Source organism: Spermophilus citellus, assembly GCF_964194105.1.
Source record: "Spermophilus citellus genome assembly, chromosome: 1".
Taxonomy (NCBI): domain Eukaryota; kingdom Metazoa; phylum Chordata; class Mammalia; order Rodentia; family Sciuridae; genus Spermophilus; species Spermophilus citellus.
Genome location: NC_138182.1, coordinates 279,300,144 through 279,319,813, shown reverse-complemented (window position 1 = coordinate 279,319,813; position 19,670 = coordinate 279,300,144). Strand labels below are relative to the sequence as shown.

The 19,670-nt window shown below is 42.6% G+C and overlaps 1 protein-coding gene across 2 annotated transcripts in view; it reads right to left on the bottom strand.

Annotated features, from left to right (window-relative positions):
• Window positions 1-19,670, bottom strand: part of CTNND2 (catenin delta 2) — a gene marked incomplete at its 5' end in the record, with an annotated part of 876,397 nt that overhangs the window by 89,026 nt on the left and 767,701 nt on the right. The window contains 2 exons of one of the 2 annotated variants that reach the window (XM_081303245.1): window positions 11,102-11,252; window positions 12,269-12,343. In XM_081303245.1, the coding sequence (XP_081159371.1) occupies window positions 11,102-11,252; window positions 12,269-12,343 (226 nt within the window). The remainder of the gene's footprint in view (window positions 1-11,101; window positions 11,253-12,268; window positions 12,344-19,670) is intronic. The other variant, XM_081303246.1, reaches the window with a different exon arrangement.

Below are 19,670 nucleotides of genomic sequence, written 5' to 3'. Positions count from 1 at the left end.
AATACAAAATGCCTGGCATCTAAGAACAGGACAGGGGTAGAAATAGGAAAGACAGTAGAATGAATTGGACATAACTTTCCTATGTTCATATATGAATACACGACCAATGAAACTCCACATCATGTACAACCACAAGAATGGGATACTAATTAGAATAAATTACACTCCATGTGTAACATGTCAAAATATACTCATGCATATCTAAAAAGAACAAATAAAAAGAAAAAATAATAACAAGACATGCAAAGATGCAAGAAAATATGACCACAAGAAGAAAGATAGTTTTATAAGCAAAGCCACAGCAATCCAGGGGTTAGAATACATAGAGAGGACTTTATCTGTGTTATTTAGTGGAAAAAAAATGGACAATATGGGTGAAAAAAATGTACAAATTCAGCAGAGAAATGAAAACTATAAAAATTCTAGAATTAGAGAATACAATATCAGAAATGAAGGATTTATATGTCGACCTTGGCAGATTAAGACAGCACTTGAAAGAACCAGTGACTTTGAAGACAGACTTCTGAAAATTGTCAAAGCCAAGGCACAAAGTGGAAAAGAAGAATGCAAAACCTGGAACCCAGGAACCCAGACCTCCAGGACAGTATCATGCAGTGGAATGCACTTGTAACTGGAGTTGCAGAAAGAGGAAAGTGAGCGGAGTCGGAGAAATACTAGAGTGCACCACAACCCCGTAGCTTAAAAGCAGGTAGCATGAAAACAGGCAGGGGAACGACAGCAGAGGGGCTGTCCTCACCAGAAGCAAAGGAAAACCCAGGACAATGCAAGGGAGATTTTAAAGAGCTGAAAGAAGAAATAAAAATGCCATCTCAGAATGTTATAGAGCAGAAATACCCTGAATGCCTGATGGCAAAATGAAGATATTTTCAGACAACAAACAAAAAGCGGAGGGAACTCAGCCTTAAGACCTGTGCTATACGAAATTGCAGAAGGACATTCTTCTGGCAGAACAGAAATTACACAAAATTTACATGAATTACACTCAGCTGGCAGGAAAAAAATGAAGAGCACTAGAAATAAAACAGGTGAGTTCTTGGCTGCAGTGTATAGATGGAGAGGAGAGGAGACTCGCGACTGAGCCCTGAGGTAAAGTGGAGGGGAAGAGCTAAGGGAGCGGGGAAGAGAGGGGCAGGAAGAAAACCAGGGAAGCCATGTCTTAGAAACAAGATCAACAAGTATGTTAAATGTGGCGAGAAGCTTAGAGCAAGATTGAAAGAAAGACATCACATGCTTATGGTGCTGTGGATCACCAAGGCTCTCAGAAAAACTGTTCTGTTGAAATAAAAACCAGGCAGCAAGGTTCATGTTGTGTCAGGGGAACAGGAGTAGCCCTTAACTGAAGGCCTTCATGAAGGTCAGGGAGGTAGGACACCAGGTGTGCACTGGACTTGACCTACTGTGGACTTGGAACTGGAAGGGGAAAGCACAGAAATGATAAGGAACACAAGAAACACCCTGAGGAAGCATCGGTATAACACCAGGGGGGACTCAATGCATGGGGATAATAAAGACGAAGGAATAAATCAGTTTCCATGCACTGGTCACTGGGAAAATGGCAGAAAGCAGGGAACCAGGGCTTGGGTTAGAGTTTGACAAGTAAAGTTGATGATGACTTGAAAGTCAGAACTATGAGGTTTCTAACATTTCCAGAGAAAGAAGGTCACTCTTAAAATGAACCAGACTCATACACACGCTGCAGGTATTAGTCTGTGAACTTAATATTCAATTAAAAATTTAATACATCCACTTTCCATTTCATGGCCATAACTTTCCTTTCTGACAAGTAAATTAAACTGTTCAGGCCTCAAGGTGAGGGCCAGGGGGATTTTTATCTTTTGGTCTATCTTGAACATTGAATAACCTCCGCGGTGATGTTGCAATATAACTGGTTCTTAATTAAAAAGCAGTACATTGCACATTAACATCTGTCTGCATCAGCCCAGCCTGTACTCCCCAAGTTCAGTTGCCTGTACCAAATGACCAAGGTGATACAATCTGGAACTCAAAGGACATTATGTATGAAAAAACCCACTTTTTTTTTTAATTACTCTTTTCTACAAAGTAATTCATTTTTCCTGACATTGCTTAAAGATGAAATACACAAAATTGAATAGAAAATTTTATTTTACATCTTTAAAATACCAGGCTACTCTGATAGGCAGTAAATTTTCATGAACTTTCTAGGGAATAGGAAAAAAAAAAACTCTGAATTTCTACTAAGTTTCTACAAAAAAAATTCAGGACATTCTGAGGAGGGGCTAGATTCTTTGCCTCTCCTTTTTTCTCCCTACATGTTCCTGTACTCCTGTCTGCAGATGGACACATTGGGCTTTGGAGCAGGGACTGCTGCTATAGTCTGAGTCATTTCACAAACCAGTATCCTGGTTGGGCCTCCCTACCCAGGGGCTTCAGGGCTGCACTGCCAAGCTCTTAGATCCTCTCTGGCTCAAGGTCTCCTGCCTCCCTCCTGCTCAGGCTGCTTGACTCTCCAAGGTGTCCACTCTTCTTATTGCCCTGTGTCCCCTCTGGGCAGAACCACTGGCCAGACAGATTTAGGGCACTAGCTGACACCATTCTTATTTTTTTTTAAATTGCTCTCTTTAGTTATACATGCCAGTAGAATGTATTTTGACATATTATACATGCATGGCGTATGATTTCCCATTCTTTTGACTGTACATGATGTGGAGTTACGCTGGTCATGTATTCATACGAGAACACAGGAAAGTTATGTCCAATTCATTCTACACCTTTCTTTTTAAGCGAAATGCTCAGTTATTGCAGCATAATAAACACAACCAAATTTTAAGTCAGAATGATTAAAAGAATATTGTCTTTAAACTTAAACTGTTTCCTAATCCATTCTTTCTCCTGTTCCAGAGTAAAATTTGCAATTTCTTGCCACACGATTAAGACTTTTCTTCTTTCCTTTCCTTATTTTATTTCCTTCACAAGGGGTATAATTTACACTTCAAAAGGAATACAATTTTAAAACATTATCCTGCTTAAATCCTCTTTTCTATTTTTAGATTCTCAAGATCTGTTTGGGATATTCGAGGGGAACCCTTTCTTTTTCTCCTCTTCCACTTCTCTAAACCTTTTCCTCTGAAATTGTTTGCCAGGCATAAAAATGAATACCTAAATAGTCAAAGTGAAGCTGAATGGATCTCTTTCTCTCTGCCTCTGCCTCTGTCTCTCTTGTATTTGTGTCTGTCTCTGTCTCTCTCTTGAAGGCTTTGAGTTGAGGTCCTGAATTTGAATCAACCGGAAATTTCTCAATTTTGCCTTTCCCCTTACAGAGTATTTCCAAGGGATGAATCATTAAAGCCTTGTTTAATAAAATAATTATTGGCTCTTTGATTTATTTACAACTCCCCTTCCAAGGAATTCTTATCTGCCAGACCCAGCCGCCAAAATTCCCCAATAGGTGTCTAAAGTTAATTAGCAAAGGACCCATGGCTTCACAGAAAAGGGAGGGAGCACTGGTAAGATCTGATTCTGGGGTCAGGAGGAGAGCACTCCAGCACAGACACCTCATCAGAAGATGGGAAGTTTCTGCCAAAGTACAGCACTTTCCGTCTGTTCAAATGTGGCTTGTGAAAATCAAGTTATTAAGGAGAGCCAGCAGAGTGCTCTGATAAATCACCTTGTCTAGGAAATCAGGCTTCTTCTTAAAATACTAATTGAAATTGCATATGTTTTAATTAAAACAACATCTGCCCTGGGCTCAAGAGCATGTTTTGAAAAGTAGAGAAGGTATGTTTCTAAAAATGTCCTCATATCTACTTAATAAAGTGAAGCTTACATATCCTCAGGAATAAAAATAGCACCCTCCCTCCCTGGGTTGCATGGAGGTTTCCAGAGCCTCAAGTCTTCCCCAGGCACAAATTCACCAGGGTCAAAAGCACAGGGAAAGAGGGTGCCTATGGTGACATGAGATGTGTGACCCATAAGGGGTCAGTTTCTTAATGGGGTGCCCATACCCCAGGGGATTTTGCCACATAAAACCTACGTTCCCAAGATGGGAACATAATAAAGCACATGGCATCTATTTTAACTGGTAGGAAGCCCTGAGATTTCAGAGCCCTCTGCTCTCCATTTCTGCCAGGAGATGCTGTGCAGGCAACATGGTATTCCACAGGCAGACAGATGATACCTGGAACTTATTTCAATCCTGGGCTGCAGAAGCCAGGCAGACTTTGAGGAATTATTTCTTGAGAAGCATTTGCAGGTATCTGTTGGTTCCCCAGAGAACATGCTCTTGTGCATGATTAAGGGTTTGAGCAAAGAGTATATTTCAAAGTTTGAATAAAAATAAGCCTTTTCCAGGTCTAGAATTGCATAAAATACCTCTTAAAAATTCAGCTGTGGGATCTCCAAATAAAAGGCAATGTGTACAAAGCTATGCAGCATTCAGGATAGCACTGATATGATGAAGATTTCCCCCTCTGTCTCCCCACCATCCTCGTTCTCCAAAGGAAAACATGTTTCTCAACAAGTAAAGATCTGTCTGGGGAAGGGGTGGTTGTCATTCGTGGACAGAATTTCCACTTTCTTCATTCAGTCTGCACTTTCAGTTAAAGACAGAACTGGATATCACCAGCATTCTTCATCCTGAAGCAGTCTGTTGAGTGGCCAGATAAACATCTTTTATCTGAATATTTAAAACTGATTGGGGCAAGAAAGAACGTTAGGAAGATCTCCACTTCTTCTCTAACTCCCTGAACCCCCCCCAAAAGGATGAAAGGGTGATCTGAGAGCTTGTGGAGGGAGAAGAGCAATGGGTTGACTGCTTAAAAAGTAACAAACTCCACACAAGAAACTACCTTTATTTTTTTTGTGACTCAATAGTGTGGGCAAGTGAGAGTTGCAGACTGCTGACTTCACATGGAGACTTTGGTTCCTTTTTCTACCCTTCCTGCAGGGGCATATTGCAGGGAGCTGCATCCTGACCCCAGAAAAAGTCAGCATCTGGTTGTGTCCCACTGAGGCTGGAGTACAACTCCAACAGGGAGGAGAAGATTGCCTGGATAGAAGCTCAGCTCACTGACACAGTGAAAAGATGGTTAACCAATGTGAAGGATGGCGCATAGATATGAACATGCAGGGGGATGTCAGAGAACCTCTCTCAGAGGTCATCACAAATGTAGAGAACCAACCATACAAATAGTGATAGAGGGAGGGAGAGTCCTGCAAACCCAGGAGGATGAGGCAAAAGGACCAGGGCAACAGGGCTGGGCTGCACCTTGAGCAGGCTCCTCTCTTAGGCCTAGGGAGACACAGGCAGCTGGAGAGATGCTCATAGTATCCCAGTCCTGACCAACGTGCCACAAAGTGTGGCAAGCAGCCACCACCCAGAGAAGTCAAGGGAGGGTGCTCTGTGGCTCTGGGAATGTCACTGCAGCAGCGTGTCCAGCACAGAGCTTTGGCAGGGACTGAGTCACATAGAGAGCTTTACTATTTCCCCTAGTCTCCAACCTCTTCTAAGCAGCAGCAGAATGAGTTCTTAGAGTCTTGGGTTTGAGGGAACATCTGAGCTTCTTTACTCTGCTGCTAGACCCTGTGGAAAGAGGCTGAAACACATCCACATAAACCCTGCCCTTCTCTCCCTACTTGGGAGTCCCAAACATCCTCTAGATCTGCTCTTCATAATAGTGACCCATGTTACTCATCTGCCAGCTGACACATTCAGCAAATGTGTTCTGAGTGCCTGTTATGGACACAGCAGAGTGCCAGACATTATGGGATATCAGTTACATACAGCATGAATCCTAGCTCTAACCTTAACCTGACCCTCCCTGCTTATTATTTTAGTGGGGAGGATGTGACACAAACGTGGAAAAAAAGAGGCAACAAGAAGATAGAATTACACAACAGAAACCTAAGATAAACGAAATAGTTTTGTGATGTGATACACCATTGCTGGGTCCCAGGAGTAGTTTCAGTAGGAAAACATGTTTCTTAACAAGTAAAGATCTGTCTGGGGAAGGGGTGGTTGTAGCGGCCACCAGAAGCTGGCTTTCAAGAACAGGTAGGAGGTCAGCAAGTGTAAGTTCATATGTGCTGTCAGGCTTTAGGTTTTTTTTTTTTTTTTTTTCTTTGTTGGTGGAGGGTGTGGATTGGGCCTGCAGTTTTGATCAGGAACTGTCCAAGTGCTGAAACAGGTGGCACTTGCTAAACTTGTTGAAGTGACACAGTATTGTACAGCCTTTTTGCCTTCTCACCAAAGCTAGTTATTGCCATTCTTTTTAAAAGTCTTCCCTACTCAGAAGGATAATTAACATTTTTGAAGTTTGCAAAGAAATGTGCAGATGTACATTAACCTCAGCTACTGTGCTACATCATTCGGAGCACATAGGTCTCTCTACAGCATACTTACCACTTATCACAGAGACATACACAGCACCATGGGAACAGCCCCAGGAGGAAGATAATGGAGAGGTAGAGCAAGTCACATTCCTGTTGGTGCTGCTGTAGGCTTCTCATTAGACCTAACAGGGCAGAGTGATTATCGTTCAATAGCTTCTTAGGAGCTATTCAGATAGTGGAGCCCAAGGAAGATTTTCTGTGACCACAATGTGACAGCCAGCCCACCCCAACCCCTTACTTACAAAATAATCTATGGACAGTTGTAAACCCCAGAAACAATGATGGAAAAACTGGATTCCTTCTGAAATTCTGAGTGTCTCCATGCATCTCATATTTTAAGAAGGAAATAACCTGTTTTTATTTTTATTAACATAAAACCCCTTTTCCTAGTTATTCTTTTAGTTAATTTGCTTTATTATTATTTGGCTGTCTTGGAGTTTGTTTGAAGATGATGGGTAGAAAAGAAAAATCTAGTTCCATCTTTCATTTGGCAAATATTTATTAAGTCCCTACATGGAACCACACTGTTCTAGGCACATGGGATCCATCAGTAAATAAGCAAGGCAGTGCTTCTGGCCCTCCATGGGTTCACATTGCAGTGAGAGAAGAAGGATGAGAAATAGGTACAACATTCCTCGACTTACAATGGGGTTATACTCACAATAAACTATAGTAAGTTGAAAATACTGTGAGTCAAAGATACACTTAATGCACCTAACCTACTGAACATCACAGCTCAGCAACACGGCACAGTATAGATACAGACTGCTTCCACCTGCTGCAGTCCCTTAGCTGACCTTGAGCTTGCTGTCACTGTATCAAGATAGAGGATCAGATTTCATATCACTAGCCTGGGAAAAGATCAAGATTCAAATTGTAAGTACAGGTTCTACTGAATGAGTTATTGCTTTCACACAAATGTAAAGGTAAGTAGAAGCACCTTAAGTTGGGGCGTCTATCAGAAGGTGATCAGTGTTGTGCTGTGGAGAAGACTTACGCGGGGAAGGAGATAGGGTGGGATGCTTCTTATGGTGGGCAGTGAGGCGTCTCTTGGGAATGTAGTGTTTGGGTAAGAAATGGAGTGAGTTGAGGGAAGAGGACTCCTGGAAGATGGAGCAGCAAGTTCAATGGCCCCAAGGGAGGGTCTTGGCTCCCGTGATAAAGGAAAATCAGAGACTGATGTCCACAGCAAAGGCACTGATGTGGAGAGGCCACATGTGGTGTCTTGGGAGGTGACAGGGAGCTGGGTCTGATAGAGTCACATCTGCCTTACAAAGACCTAGTTTTGGACGGTGATGAGGAGGGTTTGGGGTGAAGAAATTGCATGATGATTCAGGTTTTAACAGCACCACTGTGCTGCTGTACAAATAACCACACAGGAATAATGGGGCTGCAAGCGACTTGGTAGGAGGCCATGGTAAAAACCTGGGAGAGACAATGGGAGATCTGGACCAGGGAGAAAGCCATGAAGATGCTAACAAGTGTTAGATTCTGCGAAAATCCAAGAGGATGATCAGATTTGTTGATGGATTTGATATGAAAGTGGGGTAGATATGAGTTGAAGAAGACCCCAAGGTGTCTTTTCCTGGGCACAACAAGGGAAACAGGCCCTTTGCTATAATGGGGAGATTGGGGAAGGATCAGGTCTGTGGATAACTCAGTTGTGGACATGTTATACTGGAGATGCTTATTAGACATTCAGTGAGTGAACAAGTGGGCAGAATGCTGGCCATGAGACCTCAGACAGAATTGGGAGTCGTCATCATACAGATGAGCTTTAAAGAAATGAAATCAGACGAGGTCACCAAATCTTTCAGTGAGAGCCGATGGGAGAAGAACCTCACATTCACTCTTCCTTTTCTTGTTGGTCTAGGTTTAAAGTAACTGCAGGTTTCAATGCATAAAGTTATTCATATCATTTCCCTACAAAAACACCTACTATAATGGCAATATTTAAAGTAGAAGAGTTAGCAAAAGTCACATTTTCTTTCTTCTAAGGGAATCTAGTGTTTTTTTTAAAATTCAGCTCTTCTCATTCAAGAAAAAAGTTATTGATTCTGTAAAGCCCATGACTTTAGATATTTTCACTTCTGCTTCTAAATGACTGGCTCCATTTCCTGTCTGGTGACATTTGATAGTAAAAGCTTAATTTAACATGAGCAATATGGAGCTCCAAATGTTCCTGCCTCAGAGAGAGAACTAGATAACTGGCTTTTGAGAAAGAAGAGATGCCTACGAGCTAGAAACCCAATCAATAGTTCACTATTTTGTTATATTTTAATCCACCAAAAGAAATAAAACACACAAGCACACAATAGCCAGTAGTTAGCACCCAGGCAGTAGACTGATTAGCTATTGATTTTTCCTCCACGTTACAGAGGAGAGAGGATTTTTTGGAAGCCCCAGTGCTATCTGTCCAAGGAAAACAAAAGTGTATATGGAGAGGGTACTTTGGCCTTTTGAGCTAATGACCTAGTTCAAATATACAAAATATACTTAAATCACAAAAAATTAGATTAAACTCAAACTAACTATAAATATCAAATTTCAAGCCTTTTTTTTTTTTTTTTGGTACCAGCATTGAGCCTAGGGGCACTTAATCACTGAGACACATCCCCAGCCAGTTTTTATTTTTTATTTTGAGACAGGGTCTTGCTAAGTTGCTTAGGCCATCTTTGAACTTGTGTTCCTCTTGGCCTCAGCTTCCCAAGCCACTGGGATTACAGGTGTGCACCACCATGCCTGTTTTTTTTTTTTTTTCCTACTTTTTAACATATTGCACGCATGATGAATTGAATTTACTAGATACAGATTTGAAGTCTGGTTTCAATTTGAATAAATGGCTAAAAAACTGCAAATGCCTTGGTTTTCACTGAAGGATCTGATGGGTATTATGAAATGGCAGAAAAAGTGTCTGGTTCTCAGATAAAGGGTCTGGTCTTCCAGCTGCTCAGAACTGGAGTCTTGTCCCTTGTTACACTCATATCTTATTTCTCCCAGTTCCCTAGAGGCCACAAGTAAGCTGCATTTTGGCCATAGTAGCTGGCCCAGTCTCCAGATGCTGTCCACTGACACCTGTTACCTGCTCTGTCTGCCAGACTGTGTTCTCTAAACTGACCAACAACCCTACAGGAATCATCTCAATACCAGATGCCTATACATCAGGACAATAGTCCATGGAGACCACAGTGATTTTCCACCAAATTTCTGTGAGTTCATCCTTCCCCAAGCCTCATCCTTCCCCAGCTTGGCCTCTTTACCTACAAAGAGAGAGGCACTAGGAGATGTCTCTGACTTGGGCTCCCACCACCTGCCCTACCAGACACATTAGGTTCCTTGAAGCCTTGCTCCCAGCTCTCACTCCAGGGAGCTGACTGCAGGGGCTGCCCCTTGTATTCTCTTCCCCCTAAATATCTGCATGGCTATCTGCTTCCCTTAAGTATTGGCTCAAGAGTTACCTTCTGACCACTCCTACCTTGACCTCTCATTTAAAATTCCACCAATAAACTGGATATCCACAGGCAGAAGAATGAAACTGCACCCTTACATTACATCATCTACAAAAAAAGAACTAAAAATGGATTAAATATCTACACAGGAGACTTGAAACAATAGAACTCACAGAAGAAAATGGGAAAATCTACACAATATCAGTCCAGGCAATGATTTTCTTCTGTATCTGACTCCAAAAGCTTAGGTAATGAAACAAAAATAGACACATGAGATTACACCAAACTGAGCAAAGGAAAGGAAAGAAATAATATGACCTGGCTCCGAGCACCTGAAAGGTTCAGAGCAGGGCAACCCACGGACAGAAAGCAGCTTGTGGCTGCCCGAGGCGGGGAGGAGGGGGAGGACAGGGTTGTTTAATACACATGGATGGCCCTTCGTGATGGTGACAACATTCTGGATCTTGTCAGAGGTCCTGGTTACATAACACTGGGAATTACCAAATGGCACTAAAACTATACACTTTAGAAAGATTAACTGTGTGTCTTGTGAATTGAAAAAGAACTCGAAACCTTACCAATCACAGCCTTATTTGCTCTGCTCCATTTCTCCCTGTGAAACCTTCCTAAGACACTGTGTGCATCATTTGTTGATCGGACCCCTCCCCCCTCCTGAATGCAAACTCCACAAGGTCAATACTTTCTCTTAGTCTCACTCATTGATATAAATCTCCAGCCCTAGAATTGGCCGGGTGTGAAGTAGATTATAAACACAGGTTTGTTGAATAAATATGTGAGTGTATTGCCTCTTCAATGAATCAACAATAAAAGGTCCTCAGTATCTCATGGGGTGGTGATTTAGAAAAAAAAATAGGATTAAGGATTCAGTATGGTCTCATCCTAAATAAATTGAAAATAGAGATGGGGAGCAAAGGGATGTGTACCCCATCAGGATTCCTCAGCTCACAAGTGGGAGGCAAACACAGTCTTCTGAGGGACTCAGGATGACAGGATGAAGTGCTCAGCATGTGGTACTTTTAATTTGCAAGGATGAAAAAGGTCAACAAAACCACCTTTCCCTCTAAATTGTAAATGATCATAGTTCACTGGATTTGAAGCAGGAGACCTGGAAAACATGAGGCTGCTAATAAACGCACGGCATCTGCTCACATATGTGTCACCACACGTGGGTCTCGCCACACACATCCCATAAGAAAGCATTTTCACTGAGAAACTGGGATTCTGTGAGTCAGAGAACATACCGATGAGTTCCTTATTTCTGACGTCCAAGGCCATGTTCCGGAGCGCCGTGGCCACCGCACACACCACACGGTCGTTGTCTATTCGGAGCAGCTCAACAAGAATGGGCAGGCCTTTCTCTTTTCGGACAGCGGCTCGGATATATACTGACCACTGCCAAAAGAGGGAAGGCAAAGGACATTAAGAACAGAGCTGGAAAAGCCTATAAGCAAATATTATAGGTGGGTTTCAGACGGCTGTTTACAGGAGCCAAAGGATGCATTATCAAGACCTAGTTGTAGAATAGGTTGAATGAGTTAGACATGCATTTAAATGATTTAACTTTTTTTTTTTTTTGCCTTCAACATAAAATAAAGGTTTCAGGGTTAATCCATGAACCACACTTCGCTTCTCTTGTGACGGTATTTCTAGCACTTGAGTTTGAAAGCCATTGGTGGGATGTGCTTAATGCTTTAAGATGTGGAGAGCTGGGACAGGCAGGGCTGGCCATTCTCAATAAGATTTTAAATAAAGAACCACCAAAAAATAGAGAATGGGATGAATTTAACATGGTGAATTTGCAAAAGAGCTCTGAATTTGGAGGGGGTGTGGCAGAGAGATCAGTTGCCAAACACACAAAGGAGTAAGACCTTTGCTGAACAGTAAAGAGAAAAGGCAGGGGTGGGGTTGGGGGGTGAACATGTCATTGACAATCAAGAGTGAAAATTGTAAACTTATTTTTTTAAAAAGATCAAAATGTATTATGTTCAGGGTCATAATTCAATGTCTTATTTATAAAGTAAGACATAAAAATATGTTTTTGGGGGGTTGGCGTTCATAGGCTTTAATGGAATAGAGTTAACACTTCAAATTGAAATGTATGGGCAGTATCAGAGAAGTAAAGCATTCAGATTTAGATTCAAGATTTAGATTCAAAAGCTTTGCATACATGTGCATACATGCTTTACATTCTTCTGTAGTGTCCCAGAGAAGAGGGTGCAATAAATAATTGACACGTAAGGGTTGGATCTGTTGCAATTTCATTTCTGAGCTGAGAAAACTACATTCACGGAATGAGGTTTTGGATTCTGAGGGAGTCCTCCTGGGGACCAGTCCTCCCCACCCCTCCCCCACGGGCCCTCTCCACCCTCCTTCCCCCATAAAGGGCAGGCACCCCAGAGCTGGCTCACCTGTGGCAGGCAGGGAGCCCCCTCTGGCAGTGAACGTAGGGCATACGCCATGCCTGCCACATCCTCAGCCCAGCCCTGCATGAAATATGAGATTAAAAAAACAAACAACTTCATCCTGTCCTACGTTAGAAGTCACATTCACATAGTTTCTTATCACCATCATCCAATAATGCACGCTTTTCTCTTGCCCCCTTCTTTCCTTGAGCTCAGGAAGCCTGAGGGGTGGAAAGCAGATAAAACCCACTGAGACGTCTCTTGGTTGCAGGAAACTACTTTATAGCCCCACTCTCAGAGAGCAAAGAGATGGATGGCCAGGAATCTGAGATGCTGAAGAGCATAGAGGTTTGAAGCTGCTTGTTAGGATTTAGACATCTGGCCTGACATCCTTCCCAGGGAGGAGGATCCTTCCCCTGGTACCATGGCCCATGTATTGGCGCATTGGACCCACATGATGGAAAATGACTCCTTTGGACACATGTGTTTCCCTACCACTAAAGTCCTGGGCCTCCAGCACCCAGCCCAGAACAGGCCACAAGCCTGAGCTTATGCAGCCCACTCCTGGTTGGGCTCATACCTAAAACCATGGAGGGAAGCTAGAAAAAGGAAGGAACAGAATGGCAGTTGGAGTGTAGCGTCAACATGGACATACTGCAAGGTGAACAGCAACAGTAAATCGTAATACTGGGGAGAATTCTTGACCTGGGGGACTGCAGGGACACTCCTGGTGACTTAGGCAGGCTGAAACAGGAGCCCTAGCAGGCCCTCCTTCCCAGTACCACTTCTTTCCAGGCCCCATGCCTCCTGCATATGCATTTGCCATCTCCAGGCCTCGGGGAGGTCAGCATTAACAGTTATAGAAGAAAAGATTTATACGCAAAGATGTTAAATAACAGCCACAGGAGTCACCCGTGAAGCTGAGCCTGGGTCCCGTTTCTCCAGCTCTGCTTGCCATCATTTCCTTCCTTCTTGCCTAAGCCTCGATGCTAGGTCAATCAGACACGGCCCTTTCTCATCTATCCTCCCACAGAGGCAGGACGACTAGCCATATCTGAAATGAGCCAAGAAGGAACAGTCATGGCTTTAACCTTTTGGAAATCTCCCCAGATGTTGGATGGAAAAATAATTTGGTGTTTGGAAAATAATGAGAGTCCTTCAGCTTTGATAGGAACAGATCTGAGAGTAACAGCAATGGACGAGTGGCCATGTAGTGCCCCCAATGGGTATGAGTCGGCCATTTTTGATATGAGAAAATGGTCAACAGTAATATGTTCTCCCTAAGTGAATAGGATAACCAGACAATGGATCTGACACTCAAATTATTAATAAATTTTATTTAGCAAATTTAAGTTGTCTTGGTATTTGTGTATGTATGGATGATCTGTAGTATCACCACAGTAGATGGTAACTCAGAATAAATTACTTAAATTGCATTCAAAAGATGTTGCAAGCTTGTAAGGCTCTTTTACACATTCAAAAATATGTGCTTGCAATGCTCTGTAAAGCATCAGCCTACCAATTCTGAAGTAGGTCATGTGCAATCCACATGTGTCAGTCAGCGAGAAGTTAAAAGAGGGGATGACCTGCTATAGATACAGCTGTTTAGAAAATGCCATGCTATAGATACAGCTGTTTAGGAAATGGAGAATGCTTCACAGGTGCAAGCAGCATAGACATGCCAGGCTAACAAGGGTTCTTCCTAACCAGAAGCACACTGCCTCAGGAGCAGAGCAGACCCTGTAGTGGCTAGAAGAATGTATGGGTTGCCAAGAGTTTTAATCAAAACTACAGTAGAAGTAGTAACACTGTCATAAAAGTGAAGACACAGAGAAAAGGGTCCATAACTCATGGCAGTTAAGATAGAAACCTTAGGAATGAAGTCTGCTACTGCACATGCAGACTAAGGGCAGCAGGCGCTGAGCAGACGGTGCAGAGGGAAGAAGTGCTGTGGCTGTCTCTTGCTCCTTGCTCATGCCTCTTCCTTGTGAGAAGCGTGAGCTGCAGAATGGGCCAGCACAAGTGCTTAGTGTGTGAGGCTGAAGGGCACAGGTCCAAGTAGAAGATGGGTCACCTTTGAAAGGCGATTAGAAGAGGTGGAGACGATTTGCCCTCTCCTTGCAGTTCACACAGAACCTCTAGGTTGGGAGAAGGAAGACAGAGTTTGAGGAGAGAACAAGAGCTGTAACATCATGGGTGGGGGTTGCCACCTGAACTCTGGCATGTCCCCAGGCCACACCTGCTGCTGCTGAACCCCCTTTGAGGATGGTAGTGCAGACTCAAGAGAACTGTGCTGCTGCTTCTTGAACCATAGCAGTGGCTATAGGAGGCCAAGCGAAGTCTGCTCTCATTCGGAAGTGGGGGCCACAGGGTAGGGATGGTGACATGGCTTATGGGTCTGGAGAATGCTCCTGTGGTGCAAGTGTGGCAAAGGATAGCCCCTGAGGGTTTCTGTGGCTTAAATGGACAAGGTGTATAGGTCAATGGAGAATGGGCTAGCACAAGAGCTGTAAAGAGGTCACTTGGTCAAGAAGGAGGCTGCACATAGGAATGGTGGGCATGGAGAGGACACGGCCGCACATCAGGTGAGCTGAACAGCAAGGGAGGAGGGTATGGGCCAGAGATGGCCCAGTCACCAACCAGCACATCTGTGTGTGTCCTGGACAAGAGACAGCACAGGACAGAGGTGCTTCCAGACTGAGAAATGGAACCAATTCATGATCCAGTTCCCATTTCCTCTGCAGGATGTGCCTCTAAGACCCCCAAATTCAGCTTCAACTGCTGAGGGTAACGATAGGAGGAGGGCTGACAGTGGGAAGGTAGCCACGCTTTAAGCCTGAAGGGACCACAAAACAGCTGGTTTGGTTGAGTTCACCTAGAAATGTCTGTCTGATTTTTCTTTCCATTCTCTACACCACACACCCCAGGTTTTTTTTTTTTTTTCATCAGTTAAAACAAGGGCTCAGAGGTGAACCTAAAGTGAATTGTGTAAAACAAAGTTTACTGGCACATAAAACTGTGAAGAATAAATTTCCTCACTGCATGTACTGAGAGGTTTTGGTGATAATGTGAAGTCAATGTTTTTAACCCTTTAAGCCCAGGCTGCTTCTCTGGAATGTGGATTTTGAGGAGCTTGATTTTGAAAAATTGCATCTTGTCTCTAAACACAACTGATAGCTATAATTTTTCTAAAAATTTCTCTCCTGCATAAGATGAGGCAATTCTGTTTAAGCTGATTATGTCCCTAAAAGGAGATTAACATTGTGATTTAGCTTTTCCCTCTTTAAATCCCAATAATTCACTAAGTAACTAAAGATAACGCTCTCCTTTAAGTACAAAATAGTCTGTTCTGAGGCTGAACCCATTATATTTTGCTAAAATTCTGAATTTGTTGATTAATTTTCTATTCTTCAAGAGTACTCTGGCTTTAGAAGTATCTGAAATTAAACTCTTTCCTGTTAAATAAGCATTTTCCCACTGACTTTATTAAAGTAGTCATTTCCCCACTTTTTCTTCTTCCCTCCATCCTCCCTCTGTCTCCCTCCCTCTCTTTATCTCTGTCCTTCCTTTTTCCCCTTCCTTAGTTTCTTCTTTTGTGGTAATGGGGTTGAGCCTAGGACCTCACACTTGTCAAGCACACCCTCAATCACTGAGCTACATCCCCATCCCTGTCTTTGAAACCTATTTTACTCTGAGACAGTCTTGCTAAGTAGCCCAGGCTGGTCTTCAACTTTTGATCCTCCTGCCTCAGCCTCCTGAGTGACTGGGATTACAGGTGTGCACACTATGCCCAGCACCCCACATTTTCTTCTGACATGGTAAAGAAAGGTCACGTTCGAGAACATAACTCCTCCAAATATAATTTAATCTTTCAGAAGCACTTGAGCATCTTGTGGTATCTCAGGTTCATATGTATTTGAAGTCCCATTCTATACAATGAGAAATACATATAATGAGTTTGGTATAGATGGCTACGGATTATGAAATCTGCTTCTGAATTGATTTACAATACCGAGTTATTTATCATGGTACCTTGCTCTCATGATAAGAGGGCAGAAAGCATTTCCCCAAAATTATTTATTCAGCCTTATTACACTGGAAGTTTACTATGAAAGCAATGTACTAAATATTCAGAAACCATGTTTTTTTCCCCTGCATGATTCACATTGTTTTATTATTATAATCTGAATTACCAAGGTTTTGAGGTTGAAAAAGAACTGTGTTTGGTGGCTGCTCTAGGATTTGTGAAGAAACTGGGCCCTTCTCATGATGGGTTTCTCTACAGTGAATGTGGGATGTGGGTGTCGGCTCTTTAAATTCAGTGCTATCCTTTAGGATTATTTAGCTTTCTTTTCAAAATTCTAAAATCTATTTTTTTAAAGTGGTATCTCTAATGGGGAGGACTAATGAAGGATTTCCTTATGTTTGCAAAGCAATAAATCAATTCAGTACATCAAATCTTGGTTAAGTCAATGGTAGTTGCAGTATGTTTAAAGTGTTTTTCGTTTGTCTGACTATATTATTTAAATGTGAATCAGATTAGTGCAAATACTGAATTTTATTGCATGTATTCATGCTGAAATTATAAATTTCCAGCCAATAGGGTTTCCTGGGGGAAAAAAAGCATTTTGATGTGCTTTCACAGTAATAACAGATAAAGAAGGTCAAGCTGGAGCAAGAGAGACCCAGAGGAAATATTTGCTAAACAAATAAGAACAAGTATACCTGTTTCCCCGGCTCTCCAGCTATCTTAAGAATCAGTAATTTTCAATTAAAAAAACTTTTCTTTAAAAATGAACCTTTCTGGAGCTGGGACTTTAGCTCAGTGGTAGAGTGCTTGCCTAGTATGTGTGAGGTACTAGGTTCCGTCCTCAGCACCACATAAAAATAAATAAATAAAGCTATTGTATCCATCTATAACTGAAAAAAAAATTTAAATGAACCTGTCTGAACACAGGAAGATTTTATTTATTTTTTTATTGCAAACGTTATCAAAGATCATCATTATGTGTGACTGGCATTTAGAAATGCCTTTTGGTGATTAAGAGTGGCTCTGGTAGAGGGGAGGCCTGGCAGGCTTCAAGATGATTAGATCTTATTCTGAGTCTCCTGTGTTTCCTTCATGACGGCACTGTATGAGCACACCACTGAGAAGGGGTGACTGACAGGACGGAATTCAGATGGAGGTGCTGACATTCCTGCCCTTTCCGCAGTAGAGATGCAGACACGCAGACGGGAAGGAGTAGGCTCTCGGTCACTGTGTTCACAGACAGGGCAGATACAGCCGTATTTTTTATTCAATATCTGATCAAAATAATTCAGTTGTTTCTTCTTCTCACTTATTAGATAGCAAGTTGGAAAACTTTTCCTTTAACATATCTATTTTTTTTTTTGTCTTTTTAAGTACAGCGCCTCATGGGTAGAGGGGGTGAACTTCATATTTTTCTTTTAAATCCAGAAAACATTCTACTTTGGAGATAGCAAACCACTTCTTCCATTAGGTGATGGGGAGGGGAAATCTGAAACTTGACTTTAGGGCACGGTCTGGAGGGACCACATTGGTGAAGCCATGTGGTCTTGCATGTGCAGAGCAGAGTTGTTGTAGAAGCTCAGGTAGTCAGTGACTCAAGGGCCACTCTTTTTTACTAAGGTAGTAAGTGCTTCATTTTGTAACATGAATTGGATATGTTAGCAAATCCTTGTCCCACTAGAAGAGAGAACTTTATTTTTATTGAATCTGGATTTAGATCACCTACCTGAAAATTCTTGTTCAATGTGGGTGGAGCAGGATCTTGGGGAAGCATTTGTTTTCTGGTGACCAGGAGTGGAGCCCAGATATAAGAAAGGACCTACAGGAGTGACCTGGCTTTGAACATTTCCTGTGATGGACGTGAGTCTTTTGTATTGTTTCTCGCTTCGTGCTGGTGGACAGTGGTGATGTGGGCAGTTCTGTGAGCCACATGTTGAAGATGACAGAGCCGCTCTCAGTTTGGGTGAATTAATTCCTGGCGGGGGCTTCCTGCCTCTAACCCCTGCCCTTACTCTGACACCAGAAGAGAAAGGGTCTTCCTGGTTCCTTCTGGCTTGGGCCCTTGCATGTTTGGAAATTCCTTTGTTATGGCAGCTGGTATTTCCCTAAATCATGGCCTATACTAGAGTACTAAAGGGAATTTAAGTCACTGAATCCTAGATCTGAGGTTTCAACCAATGATGCTGGGAGTGAGCCTCCTCTTACCTTACCACTTCCTTGTCAAAGTGACCTCAGGGTCACCCTGGAGCTGCACACACTCTGAGCCCAGCAAATACAACGGCTATCTGAACTCTTTACTCACATGTTTTATAAGAAAAGAGACTAAGTCATATTGTTCTCCTTTTTTCAACTATCTTTCAGTTTCCCGCCCACAGTAGGAGATTTTTACATGTTTAATTGATGAGAGAAGATGTCAGGTTGATTTACAGCATCAAGTGCTTTAGTGTTTAACAACAGCATTCTCCTCTGAAAGGATCTATGAAGAAAGGATGAAAGCTGATGCTGTCACTAGTGGGGTTGGTGTTAATGACCACTGCCACAAAGGTGCTGCTAAGGTCCCATGTGGGAGGAACACGAATCCCTTCATCCTGTGGCCCCTGTGTGGGGAGCTGGAGCCTTCGACTCAGGGTATATGCACGCTTACTCTTCCGCAGGATGGGAAGAACAGAGTGTTGGGGTGGCACATGGCAGCCACCACTCTCTGAGGGTGCTGTCCGATTCAGGTGGTGTTTTTATGCCAGGATTTCTCTCTGGCACCACTGCCCAGGTGGTGAACACTGTCCATTTCCAGGTTAGTCCAGGCTCTCATCAGGCTTGGGAGGAGTCTCCATTTATAGCTAGCTCTACAGCTGTTCTAATGTAATTAGCAACCTGGACGCTTTCTTTTTTTTTTTTTTTAATTATTTTATTGTTGGTTGTTCAAAACATTACATAGTTCTTATTATACCATATTTCACAGATTGATTCAAGTGGGTTATGAACTCCCATTTTTACCCCGTATACAGATTGCTGTGTCACATCAGTTACATTTCCATTGATTTACAAATTGCCTTTCTAGTGACTGATGTATTCTGCTGTCTATCCCATTCTCCACTGTCCCCCCTCCCCTCCCCTCCCCTCCCCTCCCCTTCTCTCTCTCCATCCCCTCTACTATAAATCGTTTCTTCCACTTATATAATTTTTCTCCTACTCCTCCTTTCCTCTTATATGTAATTGTGTATAACCCTGAGGCTCACCTTCCAGTTCCATGCAATTTCCCTTAACTCTCACTTTCCCTCCCGCCTATCATCCCTGTTTAATGTTATTCTTCTTCTCCAGCTCTTCGTCTCTACCCTGTCCTTGGTTACTCCCCTTATATCAAAGAAGACATTTGACATT